At 41.9% G+C, this 25,010-nt stretch overlaps 1 protein-coding gene across 1 annotated transcript in view; it reads left to right on the top strand.

The window, feature by feature from the left end:
* OSBPL10 (oxysterol binding protein like 10) overlaps nucleotides 1–25,010 on the top strand; it is a 308,993-nt gene that overhangs the window by 125,900 nt on the left and 158,083 nt on the right. The window contains 1 exon segment of the mRNA XM_070455303.1: nucleotides 16,438–16,629. Coding sequence (XP_070311404.1) covers nucleotides 16,438–16,629 — 192 coding nt within the window.

Raw genomic sequence — 25,010 nt, 5'->3', positions numbered from 1 at the left:
CTTTACCACTAGCGCCACCTGGGAAGCCCCACTGTGGGGTTAGTAAGGTGCTGTTACCCAACTTCCCTGAGCTGTTAGCAAATCTTGCATTTCCATATTAACTTCAACAGTAATACTGAACTTGAAATACATAATCAGTGGGATTTGTTTCACGAATCCTGTAGAATTCTGCATTCAGCTGAGGTGTGTTGACAATGGTGTGGTTGAATTTTTTTCTATAGGAAGCATTTTGCAACTCAAGTAAGAGTGCCCTTTTGAGCTTCATGCTTTTGTCCCTGAGCATTTGGGGAGGAGGTAATGATCTCTAAGTAGATAGGAGTGCGTCTGTCAGAGATTAGTTATTGACTGTAGGAAAAAATCACATTTGCTTCTTGAAATGTTCTTAGAATTGCACTGGACTTTTTAATCCCCATTGCTGGCTCGACCTGCTGTAAGTGACAGAAGTTGAAACATAAAATAAGAGCTGCTTTCCCCACATGTTATGGGGTGATCATTTATAGAATCTCTTGGCATGCAGTCTCCTTTTGTTCTGTGATTCATTTCTGGTATAAAACACCTTCTGCGTCGATGATATTGAGAGGTGAGAAGAAATAGGGAAGGGAATAAATCATGAAATGCCCATCTGCAGGGCAGTAGTAATACAATTTTACTATGAAAATGATCCAATAGATGTGATCTGTGCTATATAGACATATGTAAATTCTATGCAAATAACCATTTAATGCCTGAATATGGCCCTGAGGAAAAGAGCTTAATGGAGCCCAGTGTTCTTTTGGCTCATCACTCTGAAAGTCTGAGTCAGCCACAGGCAATACCAGGTACTCTGGCTTGCCTGGCATTGTCTGCAGTGTCTAGTACAGGAGCTCATTTTTCCAGTCGTTGCCCTCTTTGGCCTCAACTCCTGATGCTCTGGGCCTTGCTCACTTCACGCCAGACATGCTGTCCTCCTTTCTAAAACACGCCAGGTAGACTCCTGCCCCAGGACCTTTGCACCGGTTGCATTTCTGCCTAGAAGGCTGTCCCCCAGTTGTCATCATGGCTCACTCCTTTGCTTCACTCAGCTCTTTAAATCAAATGTCACCCTCTCTCTAGGCCTTCCCTGGCCACGTATCTAAAATTGGAAAGCCCTCCTGTCTGGGCTTCCCTGATGCCTCAGTGGTAAAGAACCCGCCTTTCAGTGCAGGAGATGCAAGCTTGATCCCTGGGTTGGGAAGATCTCCTGGAGAAGGAAATGGCAACCCACTCCAGTATTCTTGCCTGGGGAATTCCATGGACAGAAGAGAATGGCGGATACAATCCATAGGGTTGCAAAGAGTCAGACATGACTTAGCAACTAAACAACAACTGTGTATTACTTTGATCTGTTATTTCTGTTTAAGGTTATTCTATAATATCTAAAACACTTTCTTTTATGTCTATCTCTTTGTCTCCCCCAAAAGGCTGCTTCCATAAGGGCAGAGACGTTCATCTATTTAGTTTATTGTTGTATCTTTGTTGTTCAGAGCAGTGCCTGGCACATAGTAAAGAGAAAGTGTTAGTTGCTCAGTTGTGTCCGACTCTTTGTGACCCCATGGACTGTAGCCTTCCAGACCCCTCTGTCCATGGGATTTCCCAGGCAAGAATACTGGGTTGCCATTCCCTTCTCTAGGGAATCTTCCTTACCCAGGGATCAAACCCTGGTCTCTTGCATTGCAGGCAGATTCTTTACGGTCTGACCCACCAGGGAAGCCTGCCTGGCACATAGTGGGTTCTCAATAAATACCTGTTGAATCTTTCAATAACGTGTGTTGGTTGCTGCTGTACGCGGTCACGTTTTGAACATTTTGGGTCTTGTGTATAGTTAAGCAGGAGTGGTATCTTTTCCAGACTCTCCTGCCTCTTGGAAAAGGAGAGGAGATACTCAGTGAGTTGTTGATATTTTTAAAGTCAGTTTTTTGGGCAGGGAGCAGTGGTGTAATCAGTGGTTAAAATTGGGCTTGAGGGATTCATTGCTCATTTACTGCATTCGTAATTCTTATGAGATGAGGCCTCTATCAGATTCCACAGGGTGCACCGTGGCTGATGAGACACTGTCCTGGGCCTGGGGGAGGTCATGGTCTTGGCAGGACAGTGGGCCATGGACAGGCTGCCTCTGGGTAAAACACAGTAAGTGCTATGAAGAATGTGAGCTGCGTTTCATCCTTAACATCTCTAGACATACCACATTGCCTCCATTATTATGGGTCATTGATTAAAAATGATTAAATCAGTGTGTTTTGGCCTTACGGAGCTTATTGCTTAAATATTTGAGTATTTAAGTATTTGAGAATGGGCATGCTGTATAGGCTTTGATATGAAAAAGGAATTTTCCCCCCAAATGCTAACGAAGCTATTAGTTACGGTTACAAAGAGTGGCAGTGACTTTTTCAGACCTCAGTTGAAGAGAATGATGAATCACTCCAGCAAGTGTAATGGGCTGCAGAAGCAGCTTATGTGAACTTGAGTCTCAGCTCCATTGTTTATGAGCTGGGTGACCTGAGGAAAAATGCTGCATCTCTCTGTGCCTCATTCCTGAACTGGTAACCATAGTACCTACCTCGTGGTGTTATAAAGATGTCCTATAAACCTTTAAAGATTTACATTACTTGAAGATTTATTAAGTCCTTTATTATAAATCATAAAATGATGTAAGGTGTGTATTACTTAAAACCATTCATGGTATGTAGTGGGTGTCATATGTTGTTCAGTCACTCACTTGTGTCCGACTCTTTGTGACCCCGTGCACTGCACCACGCCAGGCTTCCCTGTCCTTCACATCTCCCGGAGCTTACTCATGTCCATTGAGTTGGTGATGGCATCCAGCTATCTCATCCTCTGTCGTCCCCTTCTCCTCATGCCTTCAATCCTTCCCAGCATCAGGGTCTTCTCCAATCTTTCCTTTGCATCAGCTGGCCAAAGTAGTGGAGCTTCAGCATCAGTCCTTCTAATGAATATTCAGAACCGATTTCCTTTAGGATTTACTGGTTTGATCTCCTTGCAGCCCAAGGGACTCTCAAGAGTCTTCTCCAACACCACAGTTTGAAGGTATTAATCCTTCCACGCTCAGCCTTTTTTATTGTCCAGCTCTCACATCTGTACATGACTACTGGAAAAACCACAGCTTTGACTAGACAGACGTTTGTCAGCAAAGTAATGTCTCTGCTTTTTAATATGCTATCTAGGTTGGTCATAACTTTTCCTCCAAGGAGCAAGTGTCTTTTAATTTCATGGCTGCAGTCACCATCTGCAGTGATTTTGAAGTTCAAGAAAATAAAGTCTGTCACTGTTTCCATTGTCTCCCCATCTATTTGCCATGAGGTGATGGGACCGGATGCCATGATCTTAATTTTCTGAATGTTGAGTTTTAAGTCAGCTTTTTCACTCTCCTCTTTCACCTTCATCAAGAGGCTTTTTAATTCCTCTTCGCTTTCTACCATAAGGGTGATGTCATCTGCGTATCTGGGGTTATTGATATTTCTCCTGGAAATCTTAATTCTGCCTTGTGATTCTTCCAGCCTGTCATTTCACATGACGTACTCTTCGTATAAGTTAAATAAGCAGGGTGACAATATACAACCTGACAATATGCAGTCTGTTCCATGTATGGTTCTAACTGTTGCTTCTTGACCTGCATACAGGTTTCTCAAGAGGCAGGTCAGGTGGACTGGTATTCCCATCTCTTGAAGAATTTTTCACAGTTTGTTGTGATCCACACGGTTAAAGGCTTTAGTGTTGTCAATGAAGCAGTAGTAGATGTTTTTCTGGAACTCTCTTGTTTTTTTGATGATCCAACTGATATTGGCAATTTGATCTCTGGTTCCTCTGCCTTTTCTCAGTCTGGAAGTTCTCTGTTGACATACTGCAGAAGCCTAGCTTGAAGGATTTTGAGCATTACCTTGCTAGCATGTGAAGTGAGTGCAATTGTGTGGTAGTTTGAACATTCTTTAGGGGCTTTCCTGGTGGCTTAGACAGTAAAGCGTCTGCCTGCAGTGCAGGAGACCCGGGTTCGATCCCTGGGTCAGGAAGATCCCCTGGAGAAGGAAATGGCAACCCACTCCAGTACTCTTGCCTGAAAAATTCCATGGACTGAAGAGCTGGTAGGCTATAGTCCATGGGGTCGCAAATAGTCAGAAACGACTGAGCGAATTCACTTCACTTCTTTGAACATTCTTTGGCATTGCCCTTCTTTGGGATTAGAATGAAAACTGATCTTTTCCAGCCTGTGGCCACTGCTGAGTTTCCCAAATTTGCTGGCATATAGAGTGTAGCACTTTCACAGCATCATCTTTTAGGATTTGAAATAGCTCAACTGGAATTTCATCACCTCCATTAGTTTCATTCATAGTAATGCTTCCTAAGACCCACTTGACTTCACACTCCAGGATGTCTGGCTCTAAGTGAGTGATTACACCATCGTGGTTATCTGGGTGATGAAGATCCTTTTTGTATAGTTCTTCTGCGTATTCTTGCCACCTCTTCTTAATATCTTCTGTTAGGTCCATACCGTTTCTGGGTATCATGTAAGTGTTAGTTATTATAAATATTCTTGTAAATAAAGTTATAACCATCATTACTGGATCTTGGCAAACTCATCAGTCCAAACAGGTCTTCTCTTAAAAATTTTTAAGGGAAACTCTTATAATTATTTTCTTTTTTCCTCCACTCCCATTCCCCTCATCCCTGTTGGTACCAATTCCTAGGATATACCCAAGTCTTTGTTTGCCTTGTTTTGAACTTAACATAAGTGGTATTATCCTTACTGTCTTTTTCTTAAAGTTTTCTAACTCAAAAATATGTTTTAAATTTTATTGATGTTGCTCTGTGTACCTCAAAGTCATGTCTTCTAACTGTTGCATGTATATTATTGTATGAGGTCTGTTATTTATAGATTCTTACTTCTGTACACCTGCATTGGGTCAAACTCCCCACCCTCATTACCTGTTAACGTTTTGTGTATATCCATGTACATACATGACTGGGACCATGTTTGTTGGGTACCTGCCCAGAACATTTGAGGATCGTGAGGAAAATACATCTCTATTTTCACAAAACTCTGCTATATTGTTATCAGAATGGCTGTACCAGTCTGTACTCCCACTAGCATTGCAGGGATTCAGATTCTCCCTTTCTTTTCCATTATTTGGAGATGTTTTACCATTTGGGCAAATCTAGTGGATGTAGAATCTCTTGGTTATTTTAATGTGTATTTTTTTTTATTATCTTGATACATTGTTAGCCACTCGGGAGTCTCCTTCTGTATAATGCCTGTTCTTATCCTATGTACGTCTTTTACAGTATTGTCTGACTTCTTTTTCTAGGAGCACCTTTTATATTCTAATATTAATCTGTCTTCCAGTCTCTGCACACTTGTGATTTTTCCAGTGTCCTTGTGGAATCAAAACTTATTCACAACGTAGTCAAGTCCATCAAATTGTTCTGCTTGTGGTTTGAGCTTTTGGTCTTGATGCAGAAATGCTTATCTACAAATTACAGAGTTGTGCTCCTACCTTGTCTTTTGTTAGCTTGTGTTTCTGCTTTTTGCATTTAGATTTTTGCCTCTGTATGTACCCTGTAAGGCAGAAAACCAGCCATATTTTTGCTTTTCCCAGTAACATTTGTTCTGTCCTACTGATTTATGGTAGGCGGTTCCTTGGTGGCTTGGTGGTAAAGAACCTGTCTACCCATGCAAGAGACCCAGGTTCGATCCCTGGGTCAGAAAGATCCCCTGGAGAAGGAAATGGCAACTGACTCCAGTATTCTTGCCTGGAGAATCCCATGGACAGAGGAGCCTGGCAGGCTATGGTCCACGGGGTTACAAGAGAGTTGGACTCAACTTAGCAACTAAACCACCACCATCACTGATTTATGGTGCCGTATCTGTAATATGCCAGGTTCTCTTGTATACTTAAACATATCTCACACCCTCTTTCCTAGTTTTTAGAGCAGTTGCTAGTTCCTGCCTGAATAACATATATCATCACTGTGATTTTGCTATTTTTAGTATTTGCATCTGTTGGGAGGGTGACCCCCTCTTCTTTTTCTGAACTAACTTGACCCTTCAGAAACCTTTATTCTTCTATTCATGTATTATACTAAATTTGTTGAGTTGCTAAAAAAAATCCTACTGGAATTTTTATTAGAAAAACGATATAATTATTTGGGAGATTTGACATCTTTATAGTGTTGTTCCATTTATTCACCTGGCCTATGTGCCTTCATTTTCTTACTCCTTCATGGATTTTTTTTCACAAGGTTAAAAGAACTTCTGCATGAAAGTTTCATGTATTCCTTATTGGATTAATACCTGTGTATCAGAGTTTTTATTGTTATTATGAGTATCTTATTTTCTACTGTATTTTCTGGTTAGTTCTTGTTGATACAGAGGAACGCCGTTGACTTTTCTAAGTTTATCGTATATCTGGCAACTTTGGACTCACGAATTTTCTTTTTGTTTTCTGTAAAATGGTCACATGTACAATCCGTGGCTGTCTTTGTTCTTTCTTACTCTTCTACCTCCTTCATTTTTTTTGTTCCTATTTTGTTGGCTCATGCCTCTAGTACTGTTAAACAGTGATGGCATTGGAATCCTTATCTTGTTTGTAAGACTAAAAGCAATAAACTAAAATTTTTATATTAAGTGTGGTGTTTACTCTGGGTTTTATGCGGTGGCTCTAACATAATTAAGTTAAAGAAACTTCTGGTTCTTGTTTTCAGGGTTTTTTTCTATTTAAAAAAAAAGTCTTTGTTAAAGACTTAATGAAGTCTTAAAAGCCTTAGAAAGTCTTTGTTTCATGTTATTTACAAGCATGTATTAAATAAGATGCTTTTCTTGGAGGATCTGCGGTTCTAAGAGCATATCGTATGCAGTTGTTTTGCTTTCAAAGGAGTGTTGCGTATGTAGTTTTATAACAGGTGAATGTGCAAGAGGAAAGGTGAAAATGGATAATGGATATCAGCTTTCATCCTTTGTATCAAATATTTTAATGTCAACCTTGTGTCAGACACTTTTTTTTTTAATTAAATTTTTATTGAAGCATAGTTGATTAGTTTCTGGTGTACAGTGAAATGTTGTCAGTTATAGATACAGCCACCCTTTTTTAGATTCTTTTCCCACATAGGTAATTTTAAAGAGTACTGAGTTCCTTGTGCTATACAGTAGGTCCTTGTCGTCCAGTTGCTCAGCCACGTCCAGCTGTTTGCGACCCCGTGAACTGCAGCATGCCAGGCTTCCCTGTCCTTTGCTATCTCTCAGAGTTTGCTCAGACTCTGTCTGTTGAGTCAGTGATGCCATCCAACCATCTCTCCCTCTGTTGCCCTCTTCTACTCTTGCCTTCAATCTTTCCCAGCATCAGGGTCTTTTCCAACGAGTTGGTTCTTCGCATCAAGTGGCCAGAGTATTGGAGCTTCAGCATCAGTCCTTCCAATGAATATTCAGGTCCTTATTAATTATCTGTTTCATATGTAGTAGTGTGTACATGTCAATCCCAGTCTCTCAATTTATCCTACCCCTCTGTCAGACTCTGTTTTAATGATCAAGTCCTCATTTAATTGAGAACAACCAGCTGGATGGGCTGAGTCTCAGCCTCTTTTGGTTAAATCTTGAATGAGACTTGAAATCTGGGTCCTCCTTTGGTATGTTTCATTCTGCCTTGTTGAGGCTGTAGTTTTTAGGTCTATTAAGTGGGAGGAGTAGACTTGAAGTTTCTTCTAGCTCTGAAATTCTATGATTTCACAGTAGGAGAAATGGAGAGAATGGGACTTGGACAGTAGGAGGGAATCCTCATGCTCTTAGAACAAAGCATCGAACAGGAGTGTTGGGACCTGGAATTGCAAGGTCCCAAGCACAGGATGTGGATGAAAGAAGCAAAAGCTGAGAGGGTAGATGCATGGATGGTTTTAAAATTATGCATAGGGACTTCCCTGGTGGTCCACTGGTTAAGAATTTGCCTTCCAACACAGGGGATGTGGGTTCGATCCCTGGTATTGGAACTAAGCTTCCACATGCTGTGGGGCAACTAAGCCTGTGCTGCAACTAAAACCCAGTGCAGTCAAAGAAATAAAGATTTAAAAACATGAGATTGCATATAATCATTTTCTAGGTGGATCTGGAAAATGGCGGAAGATGAGGAAGTGGGGAAAAAAGGATTTTGTGTGATAAGGGTGCCAAGTGCGTGAGACCAATGCTTTCAGCTCATTTGGGACCCTCAACTTGATCTAGACGGAGGTTTGGGCCAAGAGTATGGGTTAGGGTTTCTGGAGCAGTTGGGTTAACTGTAAGAGAAGAGTCAGCAGAATTTATTTGGGGGCTGAAAATGTTGAGAGAGAAGGCAAGCTGGAAATGTCAAGTTTTCTTTCCTTTTATCTGCAAGAACTAGAAATACCGCACTTGCGTGTCCTGATTTTTCAGAGATCTAACATTTGCATGTATAATCAGGGTGATATGTTTAGAAACAGGAGAGTGCTTGCCTCTCAGGGGAAAACCACGACTTTTCCTTTGCACACATGTTTGCATGCGTTTTTATGTGTGTATTTTAAATAAGAGAATCTTAGTGGAACATTAAGATGTGTGCAGGATTCACAGAGGACAATGGAAGAAATTTCCAAAGCTTTATAACTTAAAGTTGAAACTCCTATTTCTGTAAGAGGGCAGGAGTTTTGAAAAGTAGAGAGAGCTGAGTATAATTTTGAATAGTTAATCTTGGGAATGAACTTGGAAAATGGCCCAGTTTAAAACATTTTATTTCTACTCTAGGTCTGTTTTAAGCTGAAGTGACAGAATATTAAAAAAACAAAAATAAAAAGGGCAAATGAACCGTTTCTAAGAAGCTATTAAGCAAAATATTTAGTGGAATAGATTCATTTTAAAAATATCCCACATTTATTCAGAGGCTGGCTGCCAGGAAATCAAAATTCTGAATAATTTTAAGGCCCTGAATGTAATATTTGAAAAACTTTAGGCTTTTTCTCTTTTGGTTGACTTTGAGGTATGTGTACTTTTGGAAGAAAGAAAATAAACCATAGTTTTAATGCTTAGTTTTCACATATTTGGGCTTCCCTAGTGTCTCAGACAGTGAAGAATCCTCCTGCCAATGCAGGAGACCCAGGTTCAATCCCTGGATCAGGAAGATCCCCTGGGGAAGGAACTGGCAACCCACTCCAGTATTCTTGCCTGGAGAATTCCATGGACAGAGGAGCCTGGAGGGCTAGAGTCCATGGGGTCACAAAGAGTCAGACACGACTGAGCGACTAACACACATATTTAGAAATGGCACATTATTCTTTTTTTTTTTTTTTTAAGAGGAAGAGGGAAAGAATGTGATGAAATGATTTGAGTTGGTTGAATTTATTTTTCAAAATTGTAAGCAGACCAGTTTGATTTCTCTGCCTTCCTGGGGCTATTTGACTAAAACCTAGTGTCTTTTTTTTTCCCCTTCACTGTGGAAGAATTCAAGGAAGTGAGGAAGATGTGCACCAAAATTAAATGGCATTTGAAGGCTGTTATAATTTTCTCTCTGAAGTTTTTCCCATCAGGAAAATTTTCTACAGAAAGCAGTTGCCACGGATGTATATTTAAGATAACCACCTCCCTTACTCCTTTTTAGCTTTTTAATTTCATCTCTGGCAAGCCTAATTATAAATTTTTGATACACGTTTTAAGACATTTTTAGGACCAGCTGCTGATCTTTTCAATTTGGGGCTTTGTTTATTCCAAAATCCTAATGGGAAATGGCCCATTACTTATTTACACTAATTCTTTGCTTTCAGTACCTGTGGAGCACGGAGCACTCTAGAGGCACTTCGTGTTCAGCACCAGATGGATTTTCACAAACTTGCAATCACAGTAGATGTGCTTTGTACTTTTTTCTCTGAAGCAGACTGTTTTTCAGTAATTAGGATGATTATTCTTAATTTACCCCTTTTTTAAGTTAAGGCAGTTAAGGTAAGGCTATGTCTGCTCAAGGTACTCGGATAAAAACAACCTTTAAATCCTTAATTTGACTCTGGGACCACTTAATCTTTCATTTTCACAATGCCTCATTTTAATTATTTTAAGAATGGTAGTGGTGACGTTTGTTGCATGCTTTCTATCTGACGTGCTTCACCTATCTCTTTCCCTGTTATTCTCCAACAGCCCTATGAGGTAGGTAATATTATAATTTTATTTTATTTTATTTTTTTTTTTAATTTTTATTTTATTTTTTTTTTTATATTATAATTTTAGAAAGTAAAACACTACATTAGTTTACTGTGCCTCACAACTCATGAGTGGCAGAGCGCAGATTTGAACCCAGGCCACTGACTTGAGAAAATGCAGTCTTAACCACCCCCCCCACCCCCGCCCGCTGTCTTGTGGGACTGGGTTCTCCTGCTGCAGTTTTGGATGGCGCAGCGATGGAGGGAAGCCTGCAGGTGGCCCCCCGATTCTGTTATGCGCTCCCCACACCAGACTCTCTCTGGCCTGCTGCTTGGTTTCCCTGGCTGGGAGTACTCTTTCTAGTGCTGCTTCTCCGTTTCCGATCACATCTTTCCTGCATGCCCATGTGCGCCAGTGAATACAGAGAGAATGTCTGTGCATCCCTTCCTCCAGTCCTTGGGAACACAGAGACCCAAGGAAGAAAGTTAGGACGACCAAGAGGTGGGTGGATGTCCCCAACCTGAGTGCGTGTGGAACCTCGGACACGGCCTGAACATCTTTGTGTTCATGGTCTGAACACACACGTTCTCTGCTACCTCTTTCCCTCTTTGGCCTCACCCCCATTTGTCTGGCAGGCACCCCACTGACCTGGTGCTACTGGCTAAGGGAGGGGACACCTGGGGTGACTCTTCCTAGGTTAGGGTGAGTCATATTCCCAGGTAGAAGTGGTTACTCCTGCCTCGGAATTTTCTGCGGATGGCGCACCCAGCATTTCTCGTCAGCCCCTCTGAAATCAGTGTTCGGAGCAAAACCCTGACATGTTGTACCTCAGGCTTTGAAAATATTTTATTTTAAATTAGTAGCAGGGAGTGGGGTGTATGACACCTAAATGTGATTCTTTTTTTTTAAAGAAATTTGGCCGTGCCACACAGTTTACAGGCTCTTAGTTCCCCAGCTGGGGATCCAGCCCGCATCCTCAGCAGTGAAAGCATGGAGTTCTGACCACTGGGTGGCCAGGGAATTCCCTCAGTGTAATTTTCAAACACAACCTGAATGTTTTCAAGAGCCCACTTTAAAAAAAAAAATCCTTTTAATTTTATATTAGAGTTTTGCCAAGTCACAGCGTTGTGTGATAGTTTCAGATGGACGAAAAGGGGCTGAACCATATGTATACATGTATCCATTCTCCCCCAAACCCCGCTCCCAGCCAGGCTGCCGCGTGACATTGGGCTGAGTTCCAGTAGGCTGGCCTTTCAAAAAGGGCCCGCTTCTCTCTAGTGGTGGGAGATTGTTGCTTTTTTTCTTCCTTTTCTTCCCAGTTCCCGATACCCTGTGGGATTTACCAAGAGACTTCTTTTTTGGCTCCTATTTGCCCTCAGGAGGAGACATAGGTGTGAATTAAACCATGAGAAACGCACAGTGAATGAGAAATTAAAGGTTTTTCGACTCAAATTTACTGCTTGCGAATTCAGACGACAGCCATTAGATAATAAACATAGGGTTAGGCGTCCACAGCAGAGTTCTTTGGCTCCTGGGCGACTTTGCTGATTTATTGCTGTCGACGGGACCGTCCTTCAGGCAGAGAGAGGCCTGCCTGTCTGATTTCTGATGGATTCTCATTCTACTCAGAATCTAGAAGCATGGTTCTCCTTACAGTTTTGCTGACCATATAGATTCTCTAGTGAGTATTTAATTACATCTTGGACTTCATCACAACTTTGATCCTAAAGAAAATAAGGAGCAGGTCAATGACTGCTTACAATTTTGTGCTAAGCGACTGCTTAACATTTTAAAAATCGATAATGCCATCATCGATCAAGTCTTAAGGGCTGTAAGGAAGCAAGCGAACTGTGGCCACACAGCTCCTTCACGGCAGCCCCTGTGATAAGCATTTTTTGTGCCTGAGCTAATTTAACCTTCATGATGGCGCTGAAGGGTCAATATTATGATTCCTTTTTTAAAGATTAGGAAATTGTTGCTTAATAAGAAAGTTTGAATAACTCACCTGAGGTCACACAGCTCGAAGCTGGTAGTGCTGGGATTGGAGGTGGGGGTGAAACCTGGCTGTCTGGCTTCAAAGCCTGGTGAAAAATCTGCCTTTTCTTGGGTTGGAATAAGGCTCCCAAACAATCTAAATGTATTTCAGTGGATTAGGCAAATTAGCTGTGTTGAAGGATTGAAGAGGGCATTCCCTGGCGGTCCAGTGGTTAGAAATCTGTGCTTCCATTGCAGGGGGCACAGGTTTGATCCCTGGTCAGAGAACTAAAATCCCACATGCTGTGCTATGCGGGATCATATATATATATCAGTTCAGTTCAGTCGCTTAGTCGTGTCTGACTCTTTGTGACCCCATGAACTGCAGCATGCCAGGCCTCCCTGTCCATCACCAACTCCCAGAGCTTACTCAGACTCATGTCCATTGAGTCGGTGATGTCATGCAGCCATCTCATCCTCTGTCATCCACTTCTCCTCCTGCCCCCAATCCATCCCAGCATCAGGGTCTTTTCCAGTGAGTCAACTCTTTGCATAAGGTGGCCAAAGTATTAGAGTTTCAGCTTCAGCATCAGTCCTTCCAATGAACACCCAGGACTGATCTCCTTTAGGATGGACTGGTTGGATCTCTTTGCAGTCCAAGGGACTCTCAAGAATCTTCTCCAACACCACAGTTCAAAAGCATCAGTTCTTTGGCACTCAGCTTTCTTTGTAGTCCAACTCTCACATCCATACGTAACCACTGGAAAAACCATAGCCTTGACTAGATGGATCTTTGTTGGCAAAATAATGTCTCTATGTATATACACACACACACACACACACAGACATGCATACAAACATATATTACATACAAACAAAAAAGTGTTAAAGACATAGCTTCTCTCTTCCTCTTCACTCCAAGGGAAAAGATTGAAAGTAAATGACTATAAATTTCAATATAATCAAAGTATATTTAATTCTCAGACCACAGATTTCTCCAGGTCCCTATTTATAAGGTAACTTGAAAGCAATACACTGCTTCCCAAGTTTATCTGTCTTCTTAATTCTGAGTTCGAATCCAGAGAACTGCATGAGCTACCATGGTACTGCATGCTCACACAGAATTCTGATTTCTACCCTGGCTCCTATGCAGCTCCCCAACCTCTAGGCGATTTGTGAAACTATGAGTCATCAACTCTTGGGGAGGGGTAGGTATAGCCGCCTTACTGTGTTAGTTTCTGGTGTACCGTGAAGTGAATCAGCTCCATGTATGCATACATCCCTTCCTTGAGCACCCCCGCCCCAGGTCATCACGGAGCACAGAGCTGGGCTCCCTGTGCTATCCCCAGCTTCCCACTAGCTCCCTGTGTTACACATGGTGTTGTGTGTATGTCGGTCCCAGTTCATCCCGCAGTCTGCCAGTCTGCTCTCTACATATGCATTTCTATTCCTGCCCTGCAAATAGGTTCGTTTGTACCATTTTTCTTGATGCATATATGTATTAATATACAATATTTGTTTTTCTATTTCTCACTTCATTCTGGATGACAAACTCGAGGTCCATCCACTTCTCTGCAAATGACTCAAGTTTGTTCCTTTTTATGGCTGAGCCATATTCCATTGTGTATGCATAACCACATCTTCTCTATCCAGTCATCTCTTGATGGACATCTAGGTTGCTGTCACGTTCTAGCTCTTGTAAATAGTGTTGCAGTGACCATTGGACTACATGTGGCTTTTTTTTTTTAGACCTGGGACTGTTACCCAAGGCTGCAGACTTTGAACTTCCTGCCTGGATTGCTTTGTACACCACACGTGTCTCTCTGTCTCTCCCAATTCTACTCAAGCTTCAAGTCCTTCTCCCTCAGAACAGCCTTCTGTGATGAAGTCAGTTCACCTTGGTCATGCTTTTCCTGACTTTGGCGTTTTCTGGTTGTATTGCCAAATTAGCATCTTGTCACGTGCTTCCTTTCTTTGGGTATGTGTCCGTCTGTCTTGCTGTCTCTGTGTCTTTGCTCCTCTGTCCCCCGTAACAGTATAAGCATTTGTGGTGAAAAACGGCCTCGTACATCTTACGTTTCTCCTCCACATCACGTTTCAGATATTTTCCTTGGTGCACAGTAGGTATTCAGTAAATATTTGATAATTAAAATAGAGAAAATGGCACTAATCTGCCAGTTTTTCTTGAGCTGAAATGAAGTACAGAAGCATCTAGAATACAGATTTTTTAATGTAGAATTTAGAAAATCCATTCACTATAATCCATTCACATGGCTTAAAATGAAAGACTTTCTCTTCCTCTTTGTTCACACTGTTATTCGCATCTCCTCCATGGAATAAGCAGCCACTTGGACTTCATTGTGTATCCTTCTAGATTATTCTTGTGTTTTAAACAATGATAAAAATACTCATTTTCCACATTTTAACACAGTACTTTGCATACTACAGAACAGTGAGGCACCTTGCCTTTTTCACTTTACTACATAGTTTAGAGGTTTCTTTTCCCAAACCAGTTCACGGAGACCTTTCTTACAGTCCTCTTAACATCCCAGTAATGTTCCATCATGGAGGTGTGTTGTGTCTTATTAACCTATCCCACATGGAGGGATATTTAGGTTGGTTCCTGTCCTTTGCCGTTTAACACGCGACTTTGGTGACTACAGATGCCGTTATACCTGGGTGCAGGTGTGTGGGGGAGACATTCCCCAACAGGACGTTGCTGGGTCACGGGAAAGTGCACTTGTAACTGGGACAGGTCCTGTCAGATTGCCCTCCTCAGGGTTTCTGCCACTTGACACTCTTGCAAAGCTGTCTCTCCACGGTCTGTCAGCAGACTGCATACTGACACTTCTGGGTTTTTACAATCCGATGGGTGAAAGATGGTATATCTAAATGTGGTTTGAATTTACATTTATCATTTGAGTAGAGTTGAACACATTTTCATATGGCTTAAGGGCCATTTATGTTTTTTGTGTGAACTATCTATTCATATCTTGCCCTACTAGAATACTGTGCTATTCTCATCAATTCCTAGAAATGCTGTTCCTACTTACAAATTAGAATGATGAACCTTTTTTCTGTGAAGCTAGTTGAAAATATTTTTTCTGGTTTATTGGTTGACTTTGTTGGTGGCAGGAGTGGGTTTTTAAAATTTGTTTCCTGTGCAGAAGGCTTCCCTGGTAGCTCAGCTGGTAAAGAATCCACCTTCAGTGCAGGAGACCACGGTTCGATTCCTGGGTTGGGAAGATCTGCCGGAGAAGGGATAGGCTCTGCACTCCAGTATTCTTGAACTTCTCCGGTGTCTCAGCTGGTAAAGAATCTGCCTGCAATGTGGAAGATGCAGGTTTAATTCCTGGGTTGGGAAGATCCCCTGGAGAAGGGAAAGGCTACCCACTCCAGTACTCTGGCCTGGAGAATTCCTTGGACTGTATAGTCCATGGGGTTCGCAAAGATCAGACACAACTGAGTGACTTTCACTTTTAGCCATGTAGAAGTTGTCAATTTTTAGGTCAACTTTTGGATTTGTTTTCTTCTAGTGTTTTCTCTCTCTTTTTTCTTAGTCTTTGATCTGTTTGGGGTCTGTGATCTGAGAGATAAATCTGACTTTGTTTTTCAGTTGGCTGCCCAGTTATCCCAACATGTTATTGAAAAATTTATTGCCACTAAGTTGAGATGCTGTCCTTGTGCCCAGTTACTGTTTGGATGATATGTCCCAATAGGATGAAATACCAGCAGTGCACGGACAAATGGGGATTAATTGGTGGATAACTTAATACATTCATTCTTAGTTCTCATGCAGCAAACATGTATTAAGTACCTAATAAATTAAACAATCATGATGTGCCAGGTCTTGGGGGTATAAAGATGAGTTTGAAAGAATCTCATATAATTTAGCTGGATAATAAACATAGCCTCAGTGTAGTGGAATAGGAGAGCAGAGAGGCTGAGACATACAGGGAATGCTTCACACAACACTGAGCGCTCAGCTGGCTTTACCAGCAGGAGGGGAGGGTATTTAGGAAGAGGAACACAGACCTCTGAGAGCCTGTGGCGTTTGAAGGCCTTGGAGCAGCTCTCCATAGCCATAGTTTGGGGCAGGAGACCCTGCCGGAAGTGAGGCCAGAAGCATAGTTAGTGGGGATGGTCTCTCTGGCCTGAGTGAGTGTAAGATGAAAGCATGTACTCCCCAGGCCCTCATCTCTCTTAAAGATGAAGGGGAAGGCCTGAGAGGTCCAGCATAAATGGAAGGCAATGCTTGGTTGTGTTCTGCAGGCTGGTTGTTGAGTTTTGATGCCTGTTGCTTGTTCTAGACGACTCCAAGCTCCCGAAGCCGAAGTCTCACTTTGCTCCCCCATGGAACATCCAATTCTGCGTCTCCCTGTAGCCAGAGACACCTCAGCGCCGGGGCCCCTGGTGTCGTCACAATCACGCATCACAAGTCGCCTGCCGCCGCCCGAAGAGCCAAGAGTCAGTATTCCGGCCAGCTTCACGAAGTCAGAGAGGTAGGCCTTGTTCTCCCCTTAGGTGGAGTGTCTGTGGAAGGTGGGGGCTGCAATGTCGATCCCCAGCTCCTTTTCTTGAGTACTGTCTTGATGGATGGAGAGAGAGGACCAGAAGCAAACCTCCCAGACACAGCCATCATGATTCCTCCTGGTTTTAAACAAATAATTATTTCTGTTTCGTGGGTTAAGTGAATTGTCAGGAGACCTCTGCTACCCAAGCTCAGAGAGCAAAGGACACAAGCCCATAGAAACTTGAGGGAGGTGGAAGGGCTGGCCGGTGAAGTCTCCATGCTCATAGCAAAGAGAAAGAACATAAAGTGGATAATCAGGAAATCATCGAGGGCGTTTTGAAATTCAGAAAGCGTTGGACCTAAAGCTGATTTCCCGTTTTCTCCTTCACTTTATGAAGTGCTACCCTCCCACACACTTCGAGGGGGTGTGAGCCAGTGAAAAGAATTCTGTCCTTGGAGGCAGAAGACTTTATTGCCTTAAAGCTTGGAACCCACATTTCTGCATCTGTGAAATGGAAATGACACAGGCCCTCCCAGCTTCTCAAGGGATCACATGTGATAATGTACAGGAAAACCCTTCTGCTGAGAGTCCCCTAGGGGTTATGTTTTGTTTTTACTTTTGATTGGCTGGGAAGTCATCAGTTTGGGGCTCCCAGGGTCTTTGGTGTTCATGTCATCCTCTGCAACTATTTCCGAGAACCGACTGTATAAAATAAATGATCATGGTCTTGTTTTTATTTCTTTTTTATTTTTGAATTTTTCATTCATTTATTTGGCTGCTCCGGATGTCAGTTGTGGTGTGTGGGATCTTCTTTAGTTTCGGTGCGCAGCATCTAGTTCTCTGACGAGGGATTGAACCCTGGGCCCCTGCATTGGGAGCACAGAGTCTTCGCTACTGGACCACCGGGGAAGTCCTGCGGTCTTGCCTATCTAACTTGTGTTGAGTACTGAGGCTTTTTGCCCTGCAGCTATCTCACGTGGAGACCAGCTGGTCCTTTTTGAGAAGTCGCCGAGTCCTCACTCTGTGTCAAGCAGGAGAATGGGGCTCCTAGAATAGGTCTGGTTGCTGTCAGAATTAGCATGCCTCTTGCTTTATTTTTTAAGTGTCATAAGCCAAGGAGTGCTATGTCAGTTGGCTATCTTGTTCTAATTCTGGCCCAGAACAGAAAATCTGAAATCTTCTGACTCAAGTCTTCAGATGCATATGAAAGACATTTTTGGATAGATTTACACATGCATATACTTTTTATTGCCTAATAAGGAGAAGGTACAGAGTCAAATGCACCCTTTGAAATAGTCACCCTGATGGGGGGGAGAAATAAAAAAGTGTGTATGATCTTAACTTTGCTACCTTGGGTGAAATAAGGAATCATTTGCTGCACTTGTGTATATGGCTTTTCACTTATAGCACATTTTCAAAAAGCTCTGTTATGGAAAAACCTTGAATGTACACAAAGCAGAATAGAATAATGGTCCCCACCACCCAACTTAAATAATTTCAATCCTCTTTTGTTCTTGTTTGATCTCTTTCCCTCAGCACTTTTTTTGGCTTGAGTATTTTAAGGGAAGTTTAAATATTTTATTACTGCCAATAAATGTTTCAATATTTATCCAGTGGGTAAGGACTTAAAAAGAAAACAGTGTAACCACAATACCATCATGTTGCTTTTATGTAAACCTCATTGCAACTGTTTTTTGCAAGTAATTTAGAGACTTAAACCCTAAGAAGAAAAGAAAAAGCAAGTTTGTGTTATCTTGAGAATTCTTTTAAATGTGCAGTAATGAATCTCAGACTTATTGATAGGAGTCCTGGTACATATGAAAAAAGGGAGGTCCTTGTGTTTAGTGAGCAGTAGCCGAAATAAAAATTTGGGTATTTGGTTTAATACTAGCATTTGCTTCAGTATAATGCCAAAATCTTCTCTACATCCATTTTTAGAAATTCAAGATTTTAAAAGGATAAAAGTATGTGCTTTGGATATGTGTATGTAGAAATGTTTAATCATATGAAGTATATAATGCAAAAGAAATCTAAAGATTAGAATAACTCATAATCTTACCTCCCTTCACATAAGCACTGTTAACCTTTCAATGAATTTACTTCTTCTTTTTTTACTTCTTCTTTTTAACACTTTATTTTTTGAGATTCCAAAATCAGTCATACCCATTTTCTTTTCTTAGCTTTTATTTTGCTTTATTTTTTAAATTGAGGTATAATTGATTTACAAGGTTGTATTAGTTTCAGGTGAATTTACTTCTTTTTTAACATATAAGTTACATATATGTTAGTCACTCAGTCGTGTCCAAGATACGTAAAAATTCTCAAGTATAATCTCAACTTTGTAAATGACTATATATGTGCTGCTTTTTTCCTTACCATATCATTTTCTCTCCATTTTCCATCAATGGAGGGAAATTTTTGAAATTTACTAGGGAGTTTCATTACAAGGAAGATAATTAGGTGACCTGCCTCCATAGCCGTTCTGATTTGGTTGTTGTACTTCTGGGTGACAACCAGGTATCTTCTTCAGGTGATTGCTTTCACATTTGTGATGACCTTTCTTACTGAAAATTCATTCTGAGCCAGCTTGTTGAGATGTGTATAAAACACTGGCAGTTGAGGGTTGCAGGGTGGTGGACACCTAAGAAGGAGGTGGAGGTTTCGATTCTCAGATTTCATACCCAGCTTTCTCCTGATTGGAGAAGAGTAATTGTCCTGTGACATCTCTCCTTTCATGATATGGGCCAGTCCACCTTGGGAACTGAGAACATTGCACTCTGACCAGAAAGTTCTGCAGTTTTAAAAGTCTATTCATCTCAAAGTATAAAGGTGCCTTGGCTTTTGGATTCCACTATATTTATTCACAAAATCACTAGAAGAAAATGGAATACCATTTTTAACCCAGCTGTACCAGGAAGATGAACTTATAGCCACTGAGGCAAGCCAGAAAATTATTGTCCACAAGACAGATTTGCCTGAATAGCTAAAGAACAAAAGGAGAATAGCCCAGCCACAAGCAACAGAATAAATATTAAATGGAATGCCACAGCATGGGTAAGAATAAAGGGACAGTGTAAAAGATTAAATGGTGATCATCCAAAATATTGAGATCCCAAAGGTCAGTTCACAGCGTTCTCTCTGGAAGTGGTGAGGAGAGATGAAGACAGAAAATTTGAGACATGACATCATTGTGAAGAACAGGGCTATCCTCCTTAGCAGTTCAGCAAATGGAAATCAAGTTTATTTTGTCTGCCAGCTTACTCGAAATAATTATAGGTTACGGTGGTAAGAAATATTGGTAGTGCTGCATATTTTCTTTCTGCTGCAGTTTGGTGATAAATAAGGACAACTAAGCACAAAGAAGGTGTTCGTTGCCATTGACCCATAAATTCCGTGTTGGGAACTGTATTCTGAGGAAATAATTCATTGAATTGGGGGTAGAAGAGGAAAGTTAATTTGGGTTAAGCTGCTGATACTAGTAAAGTGATAGATTCTACACAAAGCATTCTGGGAATGACTGAATAAACAATAATACACTTAACATGCTGAATTGCTATATAGCAATTTAAGATAAAAGTCACATAAGTATCATTTCCACTTGGACGTGTAGATAAAATGAGACAGTCAGGATAGAGAATAATGTACAAACATGGCCCCTACGTTCATCTTTGGTTTTTTTTTTTTGGCTGCTCCCCGTGGCATGTGGGATCTTAGTTCCCTGACCACGGATTGAACCCATGCCTCTGCATTGGAAGCATCAGACCTTAACCACTGAACCACCAGGGGCTGTGAGCTTGCTTATTCAGTCATGCCTCTACCCATTCTTCAGCTATTAATTGGGCATCTATTATGTGCCAGGCATTGGATTTTTATGCTGAAAGCCATGTCTTATTCATCTTTGCATCTTCTAGCCCTAGCAGAAATTGGTGGGTATGTTGGTTGGACACATTGATTGAAGGACCCAGTTTCTAACAGAAGGCTTTAGAAATGGAATTTCGTAGGCATCAGGGGTTGCTTGCATCACCATACGAGGTGGTTGGTGATTGGTCGAGGGTTGAGTCAGATATTGACATGGTCCCCTCTGACTCTGAGAGCACTTGGGGGGGGTGTGTACCTGGGTAATTATGCGACCGAGGGAAGAGCAAGGAGAGTGAACCTCTGGATGTGCCGCTGGAACTGTTTTATAAATAGACGCTAATATGTTCTTAAACATCCATTTGAACCTCGTGCTTGGAAGCATTTTATGATTGACCTCTGTGGTATTCACTTGTATTTTAACTTGTATACTTTTAGTGACTTTATAACAGGCTTTAAGGTGGTTCACATTTATTTAAATGGACAGAAGTTCAGTTGGTACAAGTGCAGGGTGACTTTTATAAAATGCCTGTGTGCTAGATGCTTTCTGAGAAAACACATCTCTCAGGCCTGTTTTAATTACTGTTTTGGCCGCACGGGGCCTTTGTTGCCGCGGGCTTCTCGTTGCGGTGGCTTCTGTCGTGGAGCGCTGGCTCTAGGTGTGAGGGCTTCAGCGGTTGCAACCCATGGACTTGGTTGCTCCGTGGCAGGTAGCATCTTCCTGGACCAGGGATTGAACCCTTGTCCCCTGCATTGGCAGGCGGATTCTTAACTACTGGACCACCAGGAAAGCCCCTCATACCTGTTTATACGTGTGTGTGTGTGTGTGTGTGTACACCTGCATACGTGAATTGAAGAACAAGAAGTAGGAAAATCAGAGGTCTTCCCCTTTCTTAATTCTTCACTGCTGTTTCCCAGGAGTGGCTACTGGGGAAGTGATCTGAATATCTGCTCACATGAGAGTGTGTGTGTGTGTGTCTGCTCAGAACTGTGTGTATGTGTGGGCTGTTTGTCATCTCCAACAGGTTTTATTTTCTTCTGTGGCTTAGAATTAAGAACATTCTCTAAAGAAAGACCTTACTAAAATTTTTCAAGTCCAAATATGGTAATTGGCCCAGACATAGCAAATATTTGAGCAACAGAATAAGCATTGTAGAGCCTGGTTCTTGTGGTTTTGACCAAATAATTTTTTTAGTTGTGACATTTGAGACTTAAATGCACCTAGTTCAATAGATAGACTTTGGATTCTGTAGCTCGGTGAGCAAAAAAGTCATTGGTATGAAATTGTAGTGGGTGCATGTGAGGCATAAATTTAGATTTAATTAAGCCTTCAGTGATAATTTATTGACCGATAGAAATTATCCTTCTCTTAAACTTTTTTTTATTGTTAAATAGCTTGCTTCCAGCCACATACCCATTTTATGAAAGGCTTTGTGCTGCCCTGGTGTTTAATGGGAAGATAAACTGTACTGAAGTTGTGTCCTTTAATGTGGCCTTAAATATTAATAAACCTTTCACAGAATATAATGTGTGGAGCAGAGTGTGTTTATGTGGTTCCAGCGGTGTGAATTCATATATATATATACACACACACACATATATGTATATTTCTTCATGTAATTGCACTATGTTTACTTAAAACATAAAAGGAAAGATGCTTTAATGAATTGCCATCTTCACAAATGGTACTTTTGCAGCAAAAACAAAAATGAATAAATAGCCTTTGATACATACCAGCCACACAGGTCTGCAAGAGTTAAACAATCTTGGTTATTCTTTAGCTGTTACTGCTGACAAACACTTGCAGCTAGACTCGTTCTTCATAAAGCTAAACAAAGTTTATTACTCTGACTTTATCTGAGTTATCGTCTGCATCTGGCGTTCTTCTCCCCCATACTCTTTTGTAGCAGTCTGCGTTTTAAAAGAAGGTCAGAGGCTCGTAACTTTGGGTACACCAGGCCTGGTTACTGAGTTTCCTGAGGCCAGGTATGGCCGTTTTGAGACTCTGCAAAAGAGAAAAAATGGAAGACCTTTATGAGGATATAAAACCTCTCTGTAGTCCTGAGAGTGGGCTTCCCTGGTGGCTCAGTGGTAAAGAACCCACCTGCAATGCCCGAGTCATGGGTTCGATCCCTGGGTTGGGAAGATCCCCTGGAGGAGAACATGGCAACCCACTCCAGTATTCTTGCCTGGAGAACCCCATGGACTGAGGAGCCTGGTGGGCTACAGTCCATGGGGTTGCAAAGAGTCAGACATGACTGAGCGACTGAACAGCTACAGAAATTCCTGAGAGAAGTGAGCACAGTTCTTGAGGTACCTGCCTGCGATGTGTGCTCTTTGTCTAAGTAAAAAGGATAAAGCTATTCTTTTCTGTTTCCTCCAGACTCTGTTTCTGTTTGGGATCAATGGACGAGGAGCCAAGATTTTGGCAACAGTGCTGACTCAATACTCTCTCTTCAGGATGGTTCGGTTTGATTCCGGTGTCACAGTTATAGTGAATGCCTGCTTAGAAATCTTGATTGATGTATAGCCTCTGCTCTGGAAGCGGGAGCTGTCAGCACCCTGAAGTATGTTATTAGTCAATCAGTGCAAGGTAGCACTCAGTACTGGCAGCGCTGAATCCAGCCCAGCCCATCACCAGGGAAACCACATTTAGAGTTGCAAGTGCATTTTTCCTTTGTGTGAACAGGATGATTATTATTTTTTAAAATCCCAAATTAATTCTCCTGTGTACTTTTTGAATCAGTGATGGCCAGTAACTCTTGCATGCATTGGGAGTGTTGATTTGCAACCTCTCAAAGGAAGTCAGCCCCAGACTTCAGTTTTCAAAATATGGTAACATGGACTTCCTTAATAGCAGTGATCCTCAAAGGTTTTTAAAGTAGCCGAGTATTATTTTCAAGAAAAATAGTGTAGATCCCCACTACATAAAAACAGTGCTTTATTAGTGCAGGTTTACTAGAGAAGGTGGCATGGACATTTATTACAAAGCACATTGCCTTGGAATCGTGAGTATTTATCACCGCTGCTGCAGTCTCTTTTTATCAGCTTCTGTATCCGTGCAGTTTGAAACAAACACTGGTGTGGTCCATGGAACCCCTCGGAGATCCTCTAAGAAACCAGTGTGAGAGATTTGGGCATTAGCAGTATTTCGGGTGAATAATGGCAAAAGCAAAATAATGAGGTCCCATCCCCTCTTAACCCTTGACTTGCTCTCTCCCAAGCTGCTCCCCTGAGGGAAGGAATCTCTGCCCACTCCGGGCACCACGGGGGACAGCTGGAAGAGGGTGCTGGAGATTGGGGAGAAGAGTCGGAGGAGGGGACCTGAGGGCAGAACTAACCCCAGAAGGACTAACTGCCTGGACCCCCAGCAAGCTCAGGGTGCACACAGTTTTGTTCTTCACCTTAGGTATCCTGCACTCGATTGGAAGATAGGTTCTGGTCTTGCTGGTTACAATGCTAATCCCCCTTTTCCCACTTCTATCCCAACTTCTCCCAGAATTCCTTCTTTACCCTCAGTTGATTCTCTTGCCAGGCTTAATTTTTCTTTCACTATTCTATTCTGTTCAGTTGCTCAGTTGTGTCTGACTCCTTGTGACCCCATGGACTGCAGCACGCCAGGTTTCCCTGTCCATCACCAACTCCCGGAGCTTGCTCAAACTCATGTCCATAGAGTCATTGATGCCATCCAACCATCTCATCCTCCATCATCCCCTTCTCCTCCTGCCTTCAATCTTTCCCAGCATCAGACTTTTTTCCAGTGGGTTAGTTCTCTGCATCAGGTGGCCAAGGGATTGGAGTTTCAGTTTCAGCATCAGTCCTTCCAGTGAACACCCAGGACTGATTTCCTTTAGGATGGACTGGTTAGGTCTCCTTGCAGTCCAAGGGACTCTCAAGAGTCTTCTCCAACACCACAGTTCAAAAGCATCAATTCTTTGGACTATAACTTTCCTTATAGTCCAACTCTCACATCCATACACGACTACTGGAAAAACTATAGCTCTGACTAGACGGACTTTTGTCAGCAAAGTAATGTCTCTGCTTTTTAGCATTCTGTCTAGGTTGGTCATAGCTTCTCTTCGAAGGAACAAGTGTCTTTGAATTTCATGGCTGCAGTCACCACCTGCAGTGATTTTGGAGCCCAAGAAAATAGTTTGTCACTGTTTCCATTGTTTCCCCATCTATTTGCCATGAAATGGTGGGACTGGTTGCCATGATCTTTGTTTTTTGAATGTTGAGTTTTAAGCCAGCTTTTTCACTCTTTCATCAAGAGGCTCTTTAGTTCCTCTTTCTGCCATAAGGGGGATGTCATCTGCATATCTGAGGTTATTGATGTTTCTCCTGGCAATCTTGATTCCAGCTTGTGCTTCATCCAGTCTGGCATTTCGCATGATGTACTCTGCATATAAGTTAAATAAGCAGGGTGACAATATACAGCCTTGACATACTCCTTTCCCAATTTGGAACCAGTCTGTTGTTCCATGTCTATAGATGTTATAGATATTGTTATAGAT

Source organism: Odocoileus virginianus, chromosome 26 (assembly GCF_023699985.2).
Source record: "Odocoileus virginianus isolate 20LAN1187 ecotype Illinois chromosome 26, Ovbor_1.2, whole genome shotgun sequence".
In the NCBI taxonomy this organism is placed as follows: domain Eukaryota; kingdom Metazoa; phylum Chordata; class Mammalia; order Artiodactyla; family Cervidae; genus Odocoileus; species Odocoileus virginianus.
This window is presented reverse-complemented; position numbering and strand designations above follow the sequence as displayed.